At 53.2% G+C, this 18,656-nt stretch overlaps 1 protein-coding gene across 1 annotated transcript in view; it reads left to right on the top strand.

Moving 5' to 3' along the window:
• ST14 (suppression of tumorigenicity 14 (colon carcinoma)) overlaps positions 1-11,424 on the top strand; it is a 15,690-nt gene extending 4,266 nt beyond the window's left edge. Inside the window, exons 2-19 of the mRNA XM_010187825.1 lie at positions 2,987-3,146; positions 3,305-3,432; positions 3,878-3,948; positions 4,111-4,271; positions 4,643-4,678; positions 4,770-5,007; positions 5,093-5,232; positions 5,600-5,697; positions 5,917-6,026; positions 6,869-6,999; positions 7,267-7,371; positions 8,266-8,373; positions 8,543-8,656; positions 8,786-8,914; positions 9,774-9,963; positions 10,096-10,370; positions 10,613-10,749; positions 11,263-11,424. Coding sequence (XP_010186127.1) covers positions 2,987-3,146; positions 3,305-3,432; positions 3,878-3,948; positions 4,111-4,271; positions 4,643-4,678; positions 4,770-5,007; positions 5,093-5,232; positions 5,600-5,697; positions 5,917-6,026; positions 6,869-6,999; positions 7,267-7,371; positions 8,266-8,373; positions 8,543-8,656; positions 8,786-8,914; positions 9,774-9,963; positions 10,096-10,370; positions 10,613-10,749; positions 11,263-11,424 — 2,493 coding nt within the window. The remainder of the gene's footprint in view (positions 1-2,986; positions 3,147-3,304; positions 3,433-3,877; positions 3,949-4,110; positions 4,272-4,642; positions 4,679-4,769; positions 5,008-5,092; positions 5,233-5,599; positions 5,698-5,916; positions 6,027-6,868; positions 7,000-7,266; positions 7,372-8,265; positions 8,374-8,542; positions 8,657-8,785; positions 8,915-9,773; positions 9,964-10,095; positions 10,371-10,612; positions 10,750-11,262) is intronic.
• The last annotated feature ends 7,232 nt before the right edge of the window (positions 11,425-18,656 follow it).

The following is an 18,656-nucleotide window of genomic DNA, read 5'->3' as shown; positions in this document are numbered from 1 at the left end:
CTGACAGAATTAGTCACTTCTGCATCTGGTTTGTCCAGTCTGGCAGAGTACAGTTGTCTAAAAATATATCGTGTGGGTAGCTTAGAAGAGGGGTGAGGAGGTTTTTGCGTGGGCACAGGGCTTCTCTCTGAGCTCTCTTTGCACGGAGGAGTTGTGTGCAAGAGACCTCCAGTCGCTGCATAAATCCACCTGCGTGCGCTCCTTTTCCGGGTTTCCCCATGGGGTTTGTAATCCAGGGGAAACTGAGGCACGGGAGAAGCAAGGCGACGTCTTTCAGACCCTTTCACTTGCTTGGCATGTGGCTTTTCTGCCAGGAAACCTCCGACCCTGCCGTGGGGAGCTCCGTGGTGCCGGTGAGGAGGAGCATGAGGAAGTCACTGAAACCTGTGACTAAGGCGGGGAGAATAGCAAGGAAGGTTTTCTGTTAATAGCGTTTATTGGAGTAATTTCCTCGAGAAGGGCAGCGGCGTCAGACGCTGAGTCACCTTGTGCTGGGGGTTGGTGCACAAGGTGAGAGCAGGACGTGCGTTCAGATCCTCTCTGGTTTACGCCCAAAGTCGCGATGCTCAGTGCAGCGGCCGTTAGCTAAAGGAGAGTAAAATTACAGTCATCTTTCTCTTGATTTAATTCATTTTTTGAGCCTTTGCTTCCATCCAGCGCCGCACAGGAGCTGTTTTCCACCAAGTGGCAGCAGCACCATGGGAGAGTGATGGAGGCTGTTTGGGCACAGAGAAGCCTGGGACTGAGGTCAAAGAGGTGCATTTTGTGGACAGGGAGGATTCAGGCTCTTACTCGGAGGTCAGGGCACGGGCCCTGCTCTGAAACCTTCCCAGCACGACCCGCTTGACATTCCTGTAGTGCTTGAGGGATGCTTCAGATCCTTTGCCTTGCGTGGAGGAAAGGGTTTGCAGGGATCGCTGCTGCTTACTCGGGTTGTGATACACAGCAGCTCCTCACAGCAGCTGCTTTGGATCCAGTCTCACATCTCCCTCTACTCACTGGGTAACTCCTGTGAGTAACTGTGGCTGCTTGTGCATCTCGAACAGGAGTGATGGTAAAAAGAACCTGGGAGGCCCCACGCTCCTTTGATTTCTTTTGGTGCTGTGCATCGTGGCTTTGGAGCAAGAACAGCCTGACCAGAGCATGCTGTGTATCGTTTTTTTTCCCAAGAAAAGCAGAGAAATGGTCTATAAAGTGTGATCAGACGGTGAGGAGCTGTGTTTTCCTTCTGGTTTAATCACACTGATGGGCTGCTCCCACCTAAGAGATTTTTCTCTCTGCAGAGGCACAGCCTTTAGCTCCAAGAGGATGTGAAAATGCCACAGCATTGTGCAGTTTGCCCTTGTACGGCGATATCTCCTGGGTTTAAGCCCCAGAGGTTGTTATAAATCGGGATGATTGGTGTGAGAACTGGTAGACTTAGTGGCTTTCTAATCAGTGTTTGCAGAGGATTGAACTTAGAGAGTCCTTGACAAAAAATGTGGGGGAAGGTGCCTCCCCTGCCACCTCCCTTGCTTCTGTAAAGAGCCTGGGGCGAATACCGCAGGGAGGAGAGGCTCTGGGGAGGTGTGGAGGGTGGGAGGGGAGATTGGGTGAAGCAAAGGGCAAAAGGAGTTTGGGAATGGTGTAACCGGGAGCTGGGCTTTCCTGGGATGTGAGGTTTGGGAAAGGTAAGACAGTGAAGCCACTGCATCTAAGGGAAGTGTGGTGAGGATGGCTGGGTCTGCATGAGGGGGCTCAGGGGTCCCTCTGTCACCAGGATCGCCTCTGTTTCTGGTTTTTCCTGACTTTTAGCTTGTGTTTGGGTCAGCCCTGAGCTGGGAGAGGCCAGGCAGTGTTTGCAGGGAGGACCTTACCCCTGTTGCCGCGCAGGAAGGCAGTCGAAAGCAGCGAATTTGTGCTCGTCGGCACTTAATGTTGTTGCATCCTTGCTGTCCTCTGGAGCCGCAGCCTGGTGAGGCTCAGAGAAGGGGAAAACAAGAAGGTGGTGGCTGGAAAAGCCAGGCATCCTCCTGGTTTAAACAGTTTGCAGCAGGCACAGAGCCCTCCCCACCTGAGGGAGGCGCAAGCAGAAGCTGCGGTCCCCGCTCTGGGGAGGAGGGGAAGCGCAGTGCAGATGTGGGCCCCCCAAATCTGCCTGGACCGAGGATGCTCTGGGCAGTGCGGCGTCCTCTGAAAACATCTGAGCTGCAGCCGCTCTGATTTCCCCCAGGGCTGGAGGTACCCGAGGAGGTCAGGGTGGAGGGCAGGTAAGCCCAAAACGCGAGAAAGTGAAACCCCGACGCAGGGAGGGTTTTACACCGTGACAGAGACCTTCCTCTTTGTCACCTGGCCTGGCACGGGGCGGTGACAGCAGTGAGAGCTCTCTGCTGTGGGTGTCACTCCTTGCTCCTAAATCTGCTCTTTGTTAGCTAACACCTGAAATCTGTCTGGTTTTGCGATGTCTTGTGTGCTCACCTTCCAGTTTTGGTTTATTTCTTTTGATTATAATTTGTGCCGGATGGGAAACCCAGGCAGAAATACAGGAGCGCTCTGGTGGTGTGAGAGATGGATGGAGAGTTGTACCGATGTCAAGGGAGGAAGTAGCTCATTTCCTTCTTTTACGGGAATGCTCTTTATTTATACCCACAAGCTACGGGTGACACAGCTCCCACGGGTGACACAGCTCCCACGGGTGACACATCCCATGCAGCGAGTGCTTTGCAGGGGTGAATTTTTCTCTGCAGTTTCATCTGCTGGCAGGCAGAGGTTTCTGAGGTTTTGGGTCACAGGGGGGTGTGTGGCCTCGTCCCTGAATTTATTTGAGCTGATGGCGGTGTGATTCCTCCCAAAAAGCCCTCAGGAGTGGAGGTGCAGAGGGATGCCTTGTGCTGTTGGGGATGAGGAGCTGCCATGGACAGGTCGCTCTGCTCTAGGCTGTTTTGGTGGGACCTCTTCAGGCTTTGGGAATGCCCTTCCCACCCTCCTGCCCTCTCTCCCCTCCCAGGACATGAACAACCTGGAGGAGGGGGTGGAGTTCCTCCCTGCCATGAACTCCAAGAAGGTGGAGAAGCGCGGCCCGAAGCGGCGGGTGGTCGTCGCCGTCGCGATCGTTCTTTTCCTGCTCATCTCCCTCGCCACCGGCCTCCTGGTTTGGCACTTCAAATGTGAGTGTGATGGCAGCTTCGTTATCTGGTGGTGTTATCTGGGAGGGCTCCAGGAAGTGTGGGGACACCATTTCCACCCCTCTTTCCCCGATTCCTGTCACTGGGGACCTGCTGTGCCCCGGTCCCAGCCCTGACAGCCCTTTCTGACTCCTTTCCAGACAGGAACGTGGCCGTCCGGAAGGTTTTCCTTGGCCACTTACGGGTGCTGAACTTGGACTTCCTTGATGCCTACGAGAGCTCCAGCTCACCAGAGTTCATCATGCTGGCCAAGAAGGTGAAGAGCACGGTAAGAGGCTTTTTTCCATCCCTCCTCCTGCGAGAAGGGCTATTTCCTCTTGCCCAGTGGCTGTGGGGATCTTGCGTTTAAGACTGCTTGGAGATTTCTTGCTTCTCCAGTCCCATGGGGTGTCTCTGCCTCTGTGACCCAGCATGTGCCTGGGCAGACCCCAGGGTGGTGCACTGTGGGGCTGAGGGAGGTGGGTGTCTGCCCTCTGCTGAAGCCATGGCTGGTCTTGCCTTTCCCCTCAGACTCGGGTATTCGGGGTGCGTCCCCTGTGGTGTGCGGCTCTGGGACTATCAACTCTCCCTCTTCCTCTCTTTGGCCTCTGCAGATCCCTGCAGCCGGGTACGTGCCCTGATTTTCCATAGCAGGCTTGAAGCTCTATCTGGCTTTAGTCTTTTTCCCCTCCTCACTTCCAGATGTGCTGAACGCTCTTCTTTAAACCTTTCAGGTGGAGGAGATCTACAGGAACCATCCAGATATTGGTCCTTACCACAAAGAGACAGTGATAACGGCGTTTAGGTGAGTGTTAGGGGCTGTCTAAGCCCTGTCTGGGGATGCAGGAGGGCGATGCTGGGATGTCACACAGCCATGGACCCTTGTTCCTGGGCTGTTGGCCTGGCTCCTTCTGTTGATGCTTGCGTCTGTCCTTGCTCTCACTCCGTAATCGCCTTTCCCCTGCAGTGAAGGCAGCGTCATTGCCTACTACCGGTCGGTGTTCGTGATCCCCAAGTACCGGGAGCAGAGCCTGGACAGGGCGATGGCAGACAAGCAGAGCCTGGTCCAGAGGTGGAACCCCCGCCTGCGAAACCCCATGCTGAAGGTGGAGTCGGTCGTCGCTTTCCGTGAGTGCTGGCCTTTGCGGTGGACATGGGGGGACATTTCACTGGTCACAGCCCTCCTTTGGGTGCATTTGGCTGGGGGGATGGCTCTGATGTTGAGTGTAAGGACCCGCCTTTGACAGCGCTGTTTTGATGGACCACACAGGCTGGGGGAGGCGGTGCAGATCCCCTCCCCATTGCTCAAACACTGAGTGCTCCTCCAAATCCATATGGAGGGGAACAGGGGTGAATCCTCAGCTCCCCAAAACCTGGGCAGGAGCAGCACCCCCTGCCCAGCTCACAGGGAGAGACCCCACCAGCAAGGCCAAATCAGTGCAGGTCCCAGGGACTTTGCACAACCCAAAAATGACACCACCTCTGTTTTTCTCCCACAGCTGTGGACTCCAGCATAGCTGACTCTGCTCCGAACAGTAAGTACAGATCTTCCTCTGCATTTCGGGTGAAAGGCAGGCCAGAAGCTCCTGCTTTTCCTTGCTGACTCCTCGCTGCTCTCCTGGGCAGACAGCTGCATGTTCGGCCTCCACGCCAAGGAAGGGGAGATCACCACTTTCACCACGCCGGGCTTCCCCAACAGCCCCTACCCCAACAACGCGCTCTGCTACTGGGCGCTGCGGGCGGACGCCAGCTCCGTCATCAGCCTGACCTTCAAGACGCTGGAGCTGGAGCAGTGCACGGAGACCAGCGACTACATCAAGGTGTACGACTCCCTCAGCCCCGTGGAGCCCCACGCTTTGGTCAGGTGAGCATCCCTGCTCAGAGGTGATCTGTGCTGCTCGAGGCTCGTTACGCGCTGTGTTTAACGGGTTTTGTCCTTCATTTCCTAGGCTCTGTGGGAATTACGCCCCTTCCTACAACCTGACCTTCCTGTCCTCGCAGAACGTCATGCTCGTCACGTTGGTTACCAACAAGGAGGGGAGGTTCCCCGGCTTTAAGGCCGAGTTCTTCCAGCTCCCGAAGATGAAAGGTGAGCGTTGAGGTGACGAAAGGTGAGCAGAGGCCTTGGCCCTGTCCGCTCCATGGGCACAGCTGTGTTCGGTTTGCCAGGGATGTTTCCACGGCCACATCTTGGCTCTTGGAGCTTCCCTTGCCCTCAGCACTCTTGGATGCTGTAATGACATCCCCTGAGGAGGGCAGAATAAGGACTCTGTTGGATGAGACATGCAGCTTGATCCCTTGGGTGCTCTCCAAGCCTTGGAGCAGAGCTGCTCTCTCCAGAGATCAACTTAACCTCGTCAGAGGCTGGTTTATCTGCCTCCCTCCCGGCCAAGGCTTGGGAAAACCACATCTCTTTGCGTCTCTAACCTGTTTTCACCTTCCTGCTTATCTTCTAGGTTGTGGTGGGACTCTGAAAGGAGAGAGCGGCACCTTCACCACTCCCTATTACCCGGCTCACTACCCCCCGGCCACGGACTGTGTGTGGAACATAGAGGTGAGACAGAGTCCTCTCTGTGCCTTAATTAGTCTGTCAAACGAGCTTGCTCATCGTCTCACAGCAGATAGAGCAGATCCCCGCTCTGTGTGTCCTTTTGCTTTAGGGTGCATCACGGTGACTTAGGGAAGGTGTTTCTTTTCCTTCTGGAAGATGGACTTATGCCCATTTCCTGTGCCTCAGTAAAGGCCATGCCCCTGACTCTGCTTCCCGTTGCAGGTTCCCTCTAAAAAGAACGTGAAGGTGCGTTTCAACATGTTCTTCGTGCTGGAGCCGGGGATCCCGGTCAGCTCCTGCACCAAGGACTACGTGCAGGTCAACAGCACGAGGTAGGTGTTGGGCACTCTGTGACCCACGGCATTGGCCCCTTGAGCGGAGGGGCTGTGTTTAGTGATAAAACCTGCCTAGTTTAGTGATAACCTCCTGCTTGCCCTAAATTTGCTGTGGGAACAAGCGTACTGGTGCTTTTTGGAATGGGGTGCTTGGGTCTGACCTGCTCTCGTAGCTCGGTGACACATGAGCAGCACCCTTGGTTGTGGGGATGACACCTGGAGTTTGTTGGGTGCTGTAGCTGAATACCCCTCAAATGCTGTGAAACGTCTGGCGTGGGTTTGCTCGAATGAGCAAATCCTTCATTGCTAGGGTAATTGCACGGCGTTTGGTGATGCATTTGCTGCTGCTTTTACTGTTTGCTAACTAACGTAAGCTGGGCCAAAAAGACCACTTGGTGCTGCACAGGGGACGTGAGCAGCGTTGTTTCCCTGCATTTTAGGCAAGGGGTCTTACCCATCTTGGAAGAGAGAGGGTTTCAAAGTCAGCCCCTGTATCCGTGGTGCTTGTGTGAGTGATTCCTGCCTGTGGTGGGATGGGATCCTGTGGCCTTAGAGCAGAAACGTCCGTGTGTCAGGCAGGGATTTGGGTGAACTCACTCCAAATCATTTCCATGGTCACAGCGTGGTGGTGTTTGCAACCGGCCCAAACCTTCTACTGACAGCAGCCAAATTTGGCTCGTGTGTGTGGACTGGGAGGTCTAATGGTTTGTGCTGGAATCAGACCCGGTCCCTTCACTCTGGGGGGTGAAGTGACCCTTTGATGGGACTTTAGGGATGGAAAAGGTTTGCTCAGTGCTGACCCACAGCATTGCCTTCATCTTTGCTCTCTCTCCCTGCAGGTACTGCGGGGAGCGTGCCCAGTTCGTGGTGGCCAGCACCACCAACAAAATCGAGGTGCGGTTCCACTCAGACCAGTCCTACACGGACACCGGCTTCTCTGCCGAGTACCTGTCCTACGACTCCGGCGATCGTGAGTTGAAACCCTGAGGCTGGGGGGAAATCTCTGAGGCTGGGTGGGAACTGAGGTTTGGAGCTTGTCCCTGCTCTGCGCTTACACTGCGCTGTAAATTGGGAAGTGCCTTATTTTCCTGCAAACCCCTTTGTATTCCCGCTCTGCTCTGAGGAAAGGCTGCTTTTAAAGCTGGAGGCGCAGGGATTGTTGTGTTCTTTGGGGAAGGGATGCAGAGGAGATGATCTGAGGGCTCACACATTGTTTCATCCCTTCCTCCCCGCTCAGCCTGCCCTGGCAAGTTCACCTGCAACACCGGCCGCTGCATTGAGCTCAGCATGCGCTGTGACGGGTGGCAGGACTGCGTGGACGGCAGCGACGAGCGATCCTGCAGTAAGTCTGTCCTGTCTTCCTTCCTTTTTGTGGGGATTTGCTCCGGGTTTGTTATGGGTAACGTGGTGTAGAGCTGAATCTCCCTGCCCGTCTCGCTCACTGGCACCAGCGCTGCTCCGCTCCTCCAGGCACCCAATGTGGGGATCGATTTGGGATCCTTTCCCATCATAGGAACCATAGGTGCCTGCTAATCTAGCCCTCTCCCAGTGGCATCTCCCTTCCTTTCAGTCCCTCCCAGCTGGGAATGTGTTTTTCTATGTAATCCTTGAGGCTGTTGTGGGTTTGGCTGAGCTGGGTGGTGTAAAGGGATGTATTTTGTGACCGATGCGGGCAGGGATTGCAGAGCACACCTGGAAAACCTGGGTGGTGCAGGGAACGCTGCTGGGTTTTTCAGGGCCAGCAGTTTTTTCTAAACACCACTGTTAGGATGTTTGATATCATGTGTGATTCAGGGCAGTTGTTTCTTTGCTTTCCTCTTGAATCAGCAGTGCTACCCCATGGATAATGTTATTATCCAGGGTCTGCAGTTAGTTAGAGAGGAGGGGATGCCCCTGTTAGGGGTGTTGTTCCCATCGAAGGGGCTGTAGTGAGAGGACGAGCGTGCTGCTCCGTGGTCTGGGTGTTTCGGGTGGTTCCCACTGGTTGTAGCAACCACCTTGCTCCAGTTGTCCTGCGGGTGTAACGTCAGCTTCAGCCTCAACTGCCTAAGACGTTACAGCTCTCCGAATGGTTTGCTCTGCAGAGCAGTGGAAATCCTGTGCTGCAGCCTACGTGCATCACGTGTTTATGTGCCCTTGTGTGTCCCCAAGCTGTCGGGATGCTTTTTGCTCCTTCCCATGGCACCACAGGTGCCCTTGCAGGTCTCTTCCCCTGATTTCTCGCCGTTTCTTCCAGCCTGTACGGAGCAGCAGTTCCGCTGCCAGAACGGCTGGTGCAAGCCCAAATTCTGGGTCTGCGACAATGTCAACGACTGCGGCGACAACAGCGACGAGCTGCAGTGCGGTGAGTACCTCACCCCCGGGGCAGTGAGGGCTGAGCACGGCAAGGAACCCCAAAAGCCAGCTTGCCTTGTAGCTGCAGGGGTTTTACCGGGGATAAGAGGGGTGGATGCAGATGCGTTGGAGGAACCGTGGGATTTTGGGGCCTCAGGAGCTGCTTTTTTTACCCCCAGGCTGCGCAGCCGACAGCTTCAAGTGCAGCAACGGGAAGTGCATCCCCGGCGCGCAGAAATGCGACGGCAAGGACGACTGCGGGGACGGGAGCGACGAGGGCAGCTGCAGCAACGGTGAGGATGGGCCTCCCCTCAAATGCAGCCTCTCAGGGGTTCCCTCACGTGGGTTTTCCCTGGGCAGAAGAGGTGAAGGGCTCCTGAGCAGCGGGTCTAAGCCTTCTTCTCCCTTCATCCTGCCTGCAGTGATCCAGCCAACGGTCCCCTGCAAGGAGTACACCTACAAGTGCCGCAACGGGCGCTGCATCAGCAAACAGAACCCGGAGTGCGACGGGGAGCAGGACTGCGAGGACAACTCCGACGAGGACAAGTGCAGTGAGTACCCGGGGAATGGGGACATGGCTTTCTGGGCCACTTGGAGAAATAGTTCAGTGTGAGGGAGCTCATGACTTTTCTGTGCCATGGCTTGATCTGAAAATAGCCCACTTTGCTTGCTTTATGCTTATAAGAAACAAGCAAGCTGTGTTCTGGGCCCCTCAGTTCAAGAAGGACAGGGAACTGCTGGAGAGAGTCCAGTGTAGGGCTACAAAGATGATGGAGGGAGTGGAGCATCTCCCTTCTGAGGAGTGGCTGAGGGAGCTGGGGCTCTTTAGTTTGCAGAAGAGGAGACTGAGGGGAGACCTCATTCATGTTTATCAATATTTAAAGTGTGAGTATCACGAGGATGGAGCCAGGCTCTTCTCGGTGACAAACAATGATAGGACAAGGGGGAACGGACACAAACTGGAACACAGGAGGTTCCACTTCAATTGGAGAAGAAACTTCTTCTCAGTGAGGGTGACAGAGCCCTGGCCCAGGCTGCCCAGAGAGGTTGTGGAGTCTCCTTCTCTGCAGACATTCAAAACCCGCCTGGACGCCTTCCTGTGTAACCTCATCTGGGTGTTCCTGCTCCGGCAGGGGGATTGGACTGGATGAGCTTTGGAGGTCCCTTCCAATCCCTAACGGTGTGGGATTTTGTCATTCTGTGATTCTTTAGCAGCACATGGAGTGTCTGTGGTGTTCCAAAGGGCTCACACAGATGATGATAGAGAGGTTTTTCTGCACTTTTGGTAGTAAATATTTTAGTAAATTTAGTGTTTGTGGCTGCTGTGCCAGCCCTGATGTGGGAAATGGGACACTTGAGGCGCTGTGTGGGCACGGCAGTAACCGAGGCCCCCTTCTCCTTCCCCCCCAGACTGCGGGATCCGCACCTTCACGAGGAAGTCGCGGATCGTGGGCGGGCAGAACTCGGACGTGGGCGAGTGGCCGTGGCAGGTCAGCCTGTACGTGGAGGGCGAGGGCCACGTCTGCGGGGCCTCGCTGGTGTCCGAGAGCTGGCTGGTGTCGGCGGCGCATTGCTTCCTGCAGCGGAAGGGCAGCCCCAGGTGGGTGCGCCTCCATTTTCAGGCATTTATCTGAACAGGAAAAAGTTTTTCCAAGGATTTTTCAAAGAAATGTTTTAAAATAGCGAGCCAGGACGGTGCCTGACCCTGCCCCGTGTTTTGGGACTCATGCAGGTACTCAAACCCCAGCCTGTGGATGGCCTACATGGGCCTGACCAACCAAGGTGAACGCAACGGCCCCAACGTGCAGGCACGGAAGATCAAGCGCATCATCTCGCACCCCTACTTCAACGACTTCGACTTCGACTACGACATCGCTGTGCTGGAGCTGCAGAGCCCCGTCACCTTCTCCTCCGTCGTCCAGCCCATCTGCCTGCCTGACGCCACCCACAACTTCCCCGTGGGCAAGGACCTGTGGGTGACCGGCTGGGGAGCCACGGCGGAAGGAGGTGGGCGCAGTTTTAGTGCATTTAGTTTGCCTGAAAACTCTGGAATTAATTAAGTAAGATTATTTATCTTGGGGAGCGCACAAAGTTGATGGTAATGGGTTCTGCAGGAGAGGTGGTGGTAGGAAAAACACCACCAGGGATTTCCCTGGCAATTAGGCATTCAGAGCTTGAATGGGGAGGAAAAATTGCTTGAAAAGTGACATTTGCTTTTACTGATGCTGCTCCTTTCTGTTTCCTCGCAGGCAGCGGAGCCTCCATCTTGCAGAAAGCTGAAATCCGGCTGATCAACCAGACGGTGTGCAACCAGCTGCTGACGGACCAGCTCACGCCACGCATGATGTGCGTGGGCATCCTGACGGGTGGCGTGGACGCGTGCCAGGTAGGAGCAGCGGCAGCACATGGGGTTATTGCGGCCAGGAGCAGTGTTAGTTAGGGACGAGGGGCTGCTCGCTCAGCCTGCTTTAGTCTGGCACTTACACAACAAATCCATGTGGAGCTGCCTTGATTGGGACAACGGATGAATCGCAGTGGGTGTGAGCTGCAGATTGCATTGATGCAGGACTTGTCTGAAAATCATCTCACCAGGTAAGAGCACAGCACGCTCACACTCCACTTTATTGCCTGGAGCCTTAGTTAGCAGGACAGGTTGCTTGTTTAGCTCTTGATTTTTGGTATTGTGATGCTTCCTGACTTACTTAAATACTCGGTTTAGATATAGGAATGATTCTTTAGTGGTTCAGGGAATTTGTACAGACAGCTGACTTAGATTTCTGACTTAAAATACATATTTTTCAGGCTATGGACTTGGTACTTATAGGGTTGTGTGGTTTACTTTATTGCTTTGCATGAGAACCATGTCTGGGTTAGTGCTGATGTGACTGTTTCCATGCAGGGAGACTCTGGGGGGCCACTGGTCAGCGTGGAGCCCAGCACTCGCATGTTCCTGGCTGGGGTTGTGAGCTGGGGCGATGGCTGTGCCCAGAGGAACAAGCCTGGAGTCTACAGCCGAGTCACCAGCCTGCGGGGCTGGATCCAGCAGCAGACAGGACTTTAGGGACACAGATACCTCTTGGATGGGCTGGAGCCAGCACCCAGCCTCTACTGTGAACTTCAACCCTCCCTCTACCTCACCAGAACCAATGGTTTGGTTTAGCCCTTGACTGTTCCCACATCACAACTTGGAGAAATTGAGTGTGGGTAAGCAAGCACAGCTCACACACAACATGAATGATCAGCCCCTCCAGATATACACATAAAATAAAAAAAATTAAATTAAAAAAAAAGAAAAATTACAAACACTTCATGTTTAGAAGCAAACTTTATTGGGACAGGTTCAAAAAGACACTTGCTGTAATTTTTTTCAAGTGTCACATGGCTTTTCAAACAGTCGTGGGGGGGAAGGGGGTCTTACCACAGTTTGGGGGGGATCCCAAAGGGGGATTCCTCCCTTGTCCCACACCGTGGTCTCTGTCCATCTTCTGGTTGCACCAAGTCTGCTGCAATGGCGCTGTCACTCACCAAGGAAAGCAGCAGCAAGGGACCTGGGGGCAGTTGTCCACACTGGAGACCATGGCTGGCATCTGCTGAGCTCCAGGAGCTTGGACTTGTGCTGCAAGCAGTGTCTGTGTTCCTGGAGCTGGTCCCCTGCAATGACAATGACACACATGAGCTGTGCCAGACACCACTCTTAGACTTCTTACTTTTGTAAAGAAAAATACTGTATAATGTGACCTGTGAATGTGCTGATTTGATTTCTTTTCTTGAAGGGCACACTGCAATCAAGTTCAGTTTGCCCTTTCCTTGCCTGTAAATAGATTGTTTTGTAAAACTCTCAATGAAGTGGAGACTCTCTAATAAACTGGGATATTTTCTAATACTCTGGCTCTGTGGTTCCCTCACCAGTGCTCCCAGGAAGCCTGCAGCACCTTTAGCCCAGTGCTCAATGGGAGCTGAGCTCCTCAAAAGGAAAACACTTCAATCCTGTACCCCTCTCCTACACACAGCAGCTCCTCTGTGCTGTTTTGGGCAGGCTGCAGTGGGTCCAGGGTCCAGAGATGCAGGACTAAAGCTGAGCATCACACCAAGCACCCACCTAAAAACCTGCAGGAGTCACCCCCAGCCCAGCACTCACCTCCTACAGCAGCATCAGGAGCTGTGCAGACCACCACACTGCTCTGCTTCCCTCCAAGGGCTGGCAAACAGGTCCTAGGGAAGAAGAAAAATAAGAAATTAAGGATGTTTCCAGTATCTAAAAGCCCAAGCTGCTTGGTTCCTGCTGGGGACAGGAGGGGTTTTAACACTTCACCATTTCACCCTGGAGCTGCAGAATCATCAGGAAGCAGATGAGTCCTGCACTGGGTGTTCCTTGTGTGCAGCAGAGCTGTCACATCCCTGCTGCTGGTGTCACTGAAACACAAACGGGGAAAGAAAGTCAGCTGAACCCCAAAACTGCTGCAGTTCACAGCACTGAGCTATGACAGCAAATAAAACCACAAATTATTTAATTTCAGTGGCCCAGTTTGCAGTTACACCCCACAAAAAATAACTTTTCCCTAAAGTTGAGACTTGCAGACAATAGCAGGAGATGCCTGGGATAACAGGGCCTGCCTGAGGCCTCCCCACCTGCATCCACAGCACCACTTTCTTAAAGCAGACACTAGATTTGTCCAAAAAAGCCACACAGGTTCAGCCTGCAGCCAATGGGCCTGCTCAGGGCCATGCCAGCCACCCCATCTCACAGCAGATTTGGGAACACTGGTTCCCATGTGCAACTCCAGGACCTGTGCACCCCACTTGGCACTGCCAGCCAAATATCACATCAACCTCACCTCGCAGGGGTATAAGGTCCTCCCTTCTGTCCTTGCAGTGTAGAGCATCACTTTCAGCCCTGAATTTTGTCGGGTTTCACTCTCTGCCCCCTGGACTCACCTCCTGAGCACAAGATGCACCATTTACCTGCTCAAACACAGCTCTGGGATCCCTCCTCAGCCAGGGGGATATTGGGGCCAAGGAAGGAGAGCACAGGAGATTCTTTTCCAAAAAATGTGAATCCTGTGCAAGCAAAATCATTAAAACGTGGTCAGAGAGGTTTTATTTTCTCCAAGCATCACCCACCACAGTGAGGTGCAGCAGTGCCCCTGCTCCTCCCAAAAAGCCCCAATTGTTGGCACTAAGCACACGAGGGATCCACAGCATCAGGGTGGCCTCAGAGGCCGGCTCAGCCTTTCCTTGAGGCACACATTGAGACAGGCTCTCGGCATCATCTGCCCTGAATTATTGGGCTGGGGGTGGATTTCCTCAAAGCCTTTTTGGCTCAGGCATCAAATTCATCCTCATTTTTTTTTTCATGTCCCAAACACACACACATAACAGGGATCTGGTTACCTGGAAAGACTGTGCTCGCTCCTGCATCGAGCAACCTTTTGTCAAACCCATGATGAAGGGCTCCTTCCTCCCACGATGTCAACCTGGCTAGAGGGGGACAATTTTAAGCCCTAAGTAACATTATTTTATGATTGAGGAAAGCAAGTAGAGATAAAACCACCACATTCACTCTCAGCCTGGCTCTGGACACATTCACTGCATCTGTAACTCTTGTTTGTATCGCAGTCTTGAGGCAAAGGGGATATCAAAGCAGCAGTTGGGAGAAATAAGAACATCAACAACTCAGCTCCAGTGTCACCTTCTCCTTGTCAAACAAAAGCCAATGCCCCCAAATCCATAACCTGGTTTGGAGTATTTTCATTGTACAGAGAAAGGAGCAAGTGCAAATTCTCCCTGGAAAAAAACTGGCATCACCGTGAGCACCAAAGCTTGGCGTGGATAAAACCGTTCTTGCAACCAAGGCACAAATAAAACCTTAGACAAGATTAGGACCAAAAACCCCTCATCGGAGGGGGTGCCATGGGAAGCAGGAGTCCCAACCAAGAGTCACACAGCACCACGTGAAACACCCAAGGAGCTGGACCACCAAAGCTTTGCTTTGCTCCAAGACAGCAGGGCTGCTCAGAAACCTCAGCTCCTGCAGAAACCAGCCCTTTGTAAGGATTAAAAAGAAATACAAGAATTAAAATTTAAAAAGCCAGGTCCCCAAGCTCCAGCCCCACTAGATGTCCCCCTCGGCCAAGGCACAAGGGCTCCTGAAAGCATCCCTGGGATGTGGAGGGAGCCAAGAGGAGACAGAAAGGATGAGAGGGCAGGGAAGGAAAACGAGTGTGGGCAGCACTGGATGGGGAACAGAGCCAGACAGCTGGCCTTGCCTGCAAAGTGCCTGAATGGGGCGATTTTGGGGAAAAGCAATGCTGAATCAGCCTGGAAAGTCCCATCCCACAGGTCAATGGTCCAAATCTAAGAGTTTGCCAGCAGCCCACTCCATTTCTTACTGTCCCAGTCCACCAGCAGCTCCCAAACTGCAACATCTGAGTGTTGAGGCAGAAAGGGAAGAGGAAAGAGTCCCCCACTCATTTTACATTGAAATAAATGAGTTGTCAGACCCCAAAAGCAGCATTTCAGCAATACAAACCCAGTCCCAGTTTGTCCTCAGAGCTGGTAGGGGTGGAAAAGCCACTGAAGTGGGGATGGGAACTGGTAACAGTCACAGCAAGGGGTTTGTGCGGAGCAGAGGCACACAGAGTACAAGAGGGGCTGACATTTGCATCTCCTCACGCCGGTCGTCTTAGAAACTGTGAGAAAAGTAAAGAGTCAGTGCAGTCATCGGGGGCAACCTCTCACCCCAGGAAGGCAACACAAACAGCAGGGTCAGGGAACGGGGAGCAGGGAGGATTTTGTGCTGCCAGGGGCTATTGGGGGGCAAAGGGATGGGTGCATCCCCTGGAAGTGAACCCGGGCAAGGCTGCCCCAGGTCAGCACCCATCTTGCATGGGAAGGGATGATTTGCACCAGGAAAGCAGGCCAGGTCTGTGGATTACAGCTGATGAATTGAAGGAAAACAGCCCACAGCTGTTTGGAAAGCCTTCATGAGTGCCCCACTCCCTTACCCACTCCTGGCTGGCCCTCGTACCAGCAGATCTCCATGCACACCACCTACATCTCACCATACAGCATCGTGTCCTGCTCTACATCCACTTCACCAGGTACCTGCTCACACACAATAGTAGGTTCAGGTTCTCATCTCCTTCCTCCAAACCATTTTAGGGCTCGCAAGCAAGTCTTTGACCTTCAAATCACCACTCATGCTATTGCTTTGCAGTCACATCTGTGCCAGCAGGGAGAAGCACTTCACATGCCACTGTCTCCTGATTTGTTTCCCACACATCTTATCATAAGATAAGGCTCACTAAGCATCAAATGCCTTAGCTCCCCCTTGGTTTCTCTGCCCAGCAGCTCCAGTCCAGATTGTGCTGCTGAACTGGAGCCTAAAGGGCAGGTTCCCTGATCTTGGATGCACTGAGGGAACCAGCTCCCATCCTCTGTCTTGTGAGTGGTGCAGCATCATCCTAATTCCCAGGAAAATATCTTTTAGCCCCTGCATCCCTTGGGAAACATCATCAAGTGATGCTATTTACAGCCACGGCAGCTGCCGCAGAGTTCCTGGAAAGCTCCTGAGTGAACACACAGCGGCATCCCGGCTGTCTGGAGCAGTTGGCAGACACCTCAGGAGACACCCAGGGCTAAGAGAGCCAAGTGAGGACTGAGGTGTGTGGGATAGGGGTCTGCCTGGGTTTGGGAGCGCAGACTGTGACAGAAAGGCAGCAGGAAAGCTCCAGGGAAGCAGGTTCCCAGCAGCTGCCTCTCAACAAGCAGTGAACCAGAGCGGGCAGCTCATCCAGTGCTCTCCCTCCCAGGGCTCACAGCAGGGGACAGGAATGACAGCAGCTCCTGTAATTCGAGGGCACGCTGTCACCCACAGGGAACACAAGATGCTTTGGCTAAGCCAGTTCTTACCATCACCTCATTTAACTCCAGCTGTCGGATGGTTCAGCTACACTGAACCAGGGCCTTTGACTTCCACCAACAAGATATGAATCTGATGGCCCTAAGATCAAGAATTCACATTAAGTGACTATTTTCAAGCAGAGGAAGCTGGACAGAGCTCTCTGCTCCACACACAAACTAGCAGGGAGGCTTTCACAGAGTTTTTGCCCCTACCTTGTTCACCCCAGCAAAGTACTGTCCTCTTAGCGAGAGGATAAACACCAGACCTCAATTTCTGTATTATCAAGAGATGAACCTGAAAAGGAAACAGAAGAGCAGCCTCTCAGTAAGCAGCAGAGGACAGCACACAAACTTCAAGCCTTGCAGATCCAGGATGTTTTGACAGTGATCAGCACTGCACTGATGGAGCTCGTTTCTGTCCAGCTTTAAGCACCCATTAGCTCAAGCCAGAAGACAAAGCATCCACCCTACCCGAATTACAGCCACTCAGAGCAGTCCAGAGGACTTCTTTATGGGACACTGCGGGTGAGTAAGCGTCCCTCTGAACTGCCAGGTTAAACATCTACAACTGGGAGTGCGGCTGGTCCTCCAGAGCAATAAAATGAGCAGCTTCTGCTCAAGAAGCCACTATGGGATGTGATAGTCTGAGTTATTTCTCTACCAGAAGCTAACAACTGCAGGACAATGAGACAGACAGGACTTCTCAGCAGGAGGTACTAAACCCAAGGTAGCATCGCTCCTTACAGCAACAGCATCCTGCCGTGGAGCTCATTGGCACAGGTAAAGCCTTTCACATCTGCTGCACTTACCGTAAGGGGGATGACAGCTTCTTTACCAACAGGCAGCGCTTCCCAAGAAGAGGAGCAGGGAGGGTTGCCTGGGAGACTGCAGTCAGCAGCGTGCTGACAGATGACTGGGTCTCGCACAGCGGCGGGCGCTTGCCAGGAGGGTGATCTCAGCGGGAAGAGTGAATTGGTCCAGGGCTGGGGTGAATCAGGCGCTGCGGAAGGTGGCTCTGTGTTACCATTACACATGGGCTTTGGCTTTGCCCCTCCAGCATGGCCACAGGGCTTGTCAGAGCACAGAAACCTCTCTTCAGGAAGGGACACAGGAGTTAGAGGGACTGGTGTGTGCCACAGATCCACTCATCACCCTCTGCTTCCCCAGCTGAATTGGTCCAGGGCTGGGGTGAATCAGGCGCTGCGGAAGGTGGCTCTGTGTTACCATTACACATGGGCTTTGGCTTTGCCCCTCCAGCATGGCCACAGGGCTTGTCAGAGCACAGAAACCTCTCTTCAGGAAGGGACACAGGAGTTAGAGGGACTGGTGTGTGCCACAGATCCACTCATCACCCTCTGCTTCCCCAGCGGAGGCACAAATACAGCATTGCTCCCCACGCCTGGTCAACCCAGGGGAGAAAAAGTGAGGGTTGAAGACCCCACTGCTTGTATAGGGACACAGGAGTTAGAGGGACTGGTGTGTGGCACAGATCCACACATCACCCTCTGTTTCCCCAGCAGAGGCACAAATACAGCATCGCTCCCCAAGCCTGGTCAACCCAGGGGAGAAAGAGTGAGGGTTGAAGACCCCACTGCTTGTATTCTGGAAATATCTTAGTGGTGGACCATTGACTTAAGTCTGGTTTTGTCCCTGCATGGCTTTGAACATTTATTTCCCCCTTTTTATGCAGGCTCCCATTCAACAGCATATCCAAGGTCTGATCCCACTTGTCTTTCATGGAAAACAGCTTCATGCCATTGTGACCAATCTATTTAACAGACAATATTTTAAGAATTACTTCAGCATTACGGTCAAGCTACCGGTTACACAGCATTGGCAGCACAGGCAGGGCAAGCAAAGAGAGCGATCCATGGGAAAACCCTCAGCTTGTGAAGAAAAATGGAGCTTCTTGACCAAATGCAAGGTACGAGCAAAGCCTAAAAGAAAAACAGTTGCCACGTGCTTGGTTTGCTGTTTAGTTTGAAATTTCAGGGGTTATCTTCCCAGTTTCCACCAGTTGCAGGTGTGGTTACATGCTGGAGAAGAAAGCCTCCCACAAACCTACACTCCTGTAAAGGACCACAGATCTTGGAACTTATACAGTCCTACACTATCAATGCTTATCAAGCATTTCAGATAAGCATCATAACATTCACCTTTCAGAAGCCTTTTTATTCAGGACATGCACCCACAAAGAGTTAACATCAGTACTGGAGTAACTCCATAAGCATTAACCCACTGTGGCTTTGTGCTGTGCTCTGGTTGGAGGTTGGAATCACATTGGGGAACAGATCAGGAAAACATCTCTCATGGTGAGAAATCTGCCAGGCTCCCAAGGGAAATGATGAAAACCCTGCTGCTTGAGTCACTTAAAACTGGACCCGCTACAGG

The sequence above is a fragment of the Mesitornis unicolor genome, unplaced genomic scaffold (assembly GCF_000695765.1).
Source record: "Mesitornis unicolor isolate BGI_N332 unplaced genomic scaffold, ASM69576v1 scaffold16107, whole genome shotgun sequence".
NCBI lineage: Eukaryota > Metazoa > Chordata > Aves > Mesitornithiformes > Mesitornithidae > Mesitornis > Mesitornis unicolor.
This window is presented reverse-complemented; position numbering and strand designations above follow the sequence as displayed.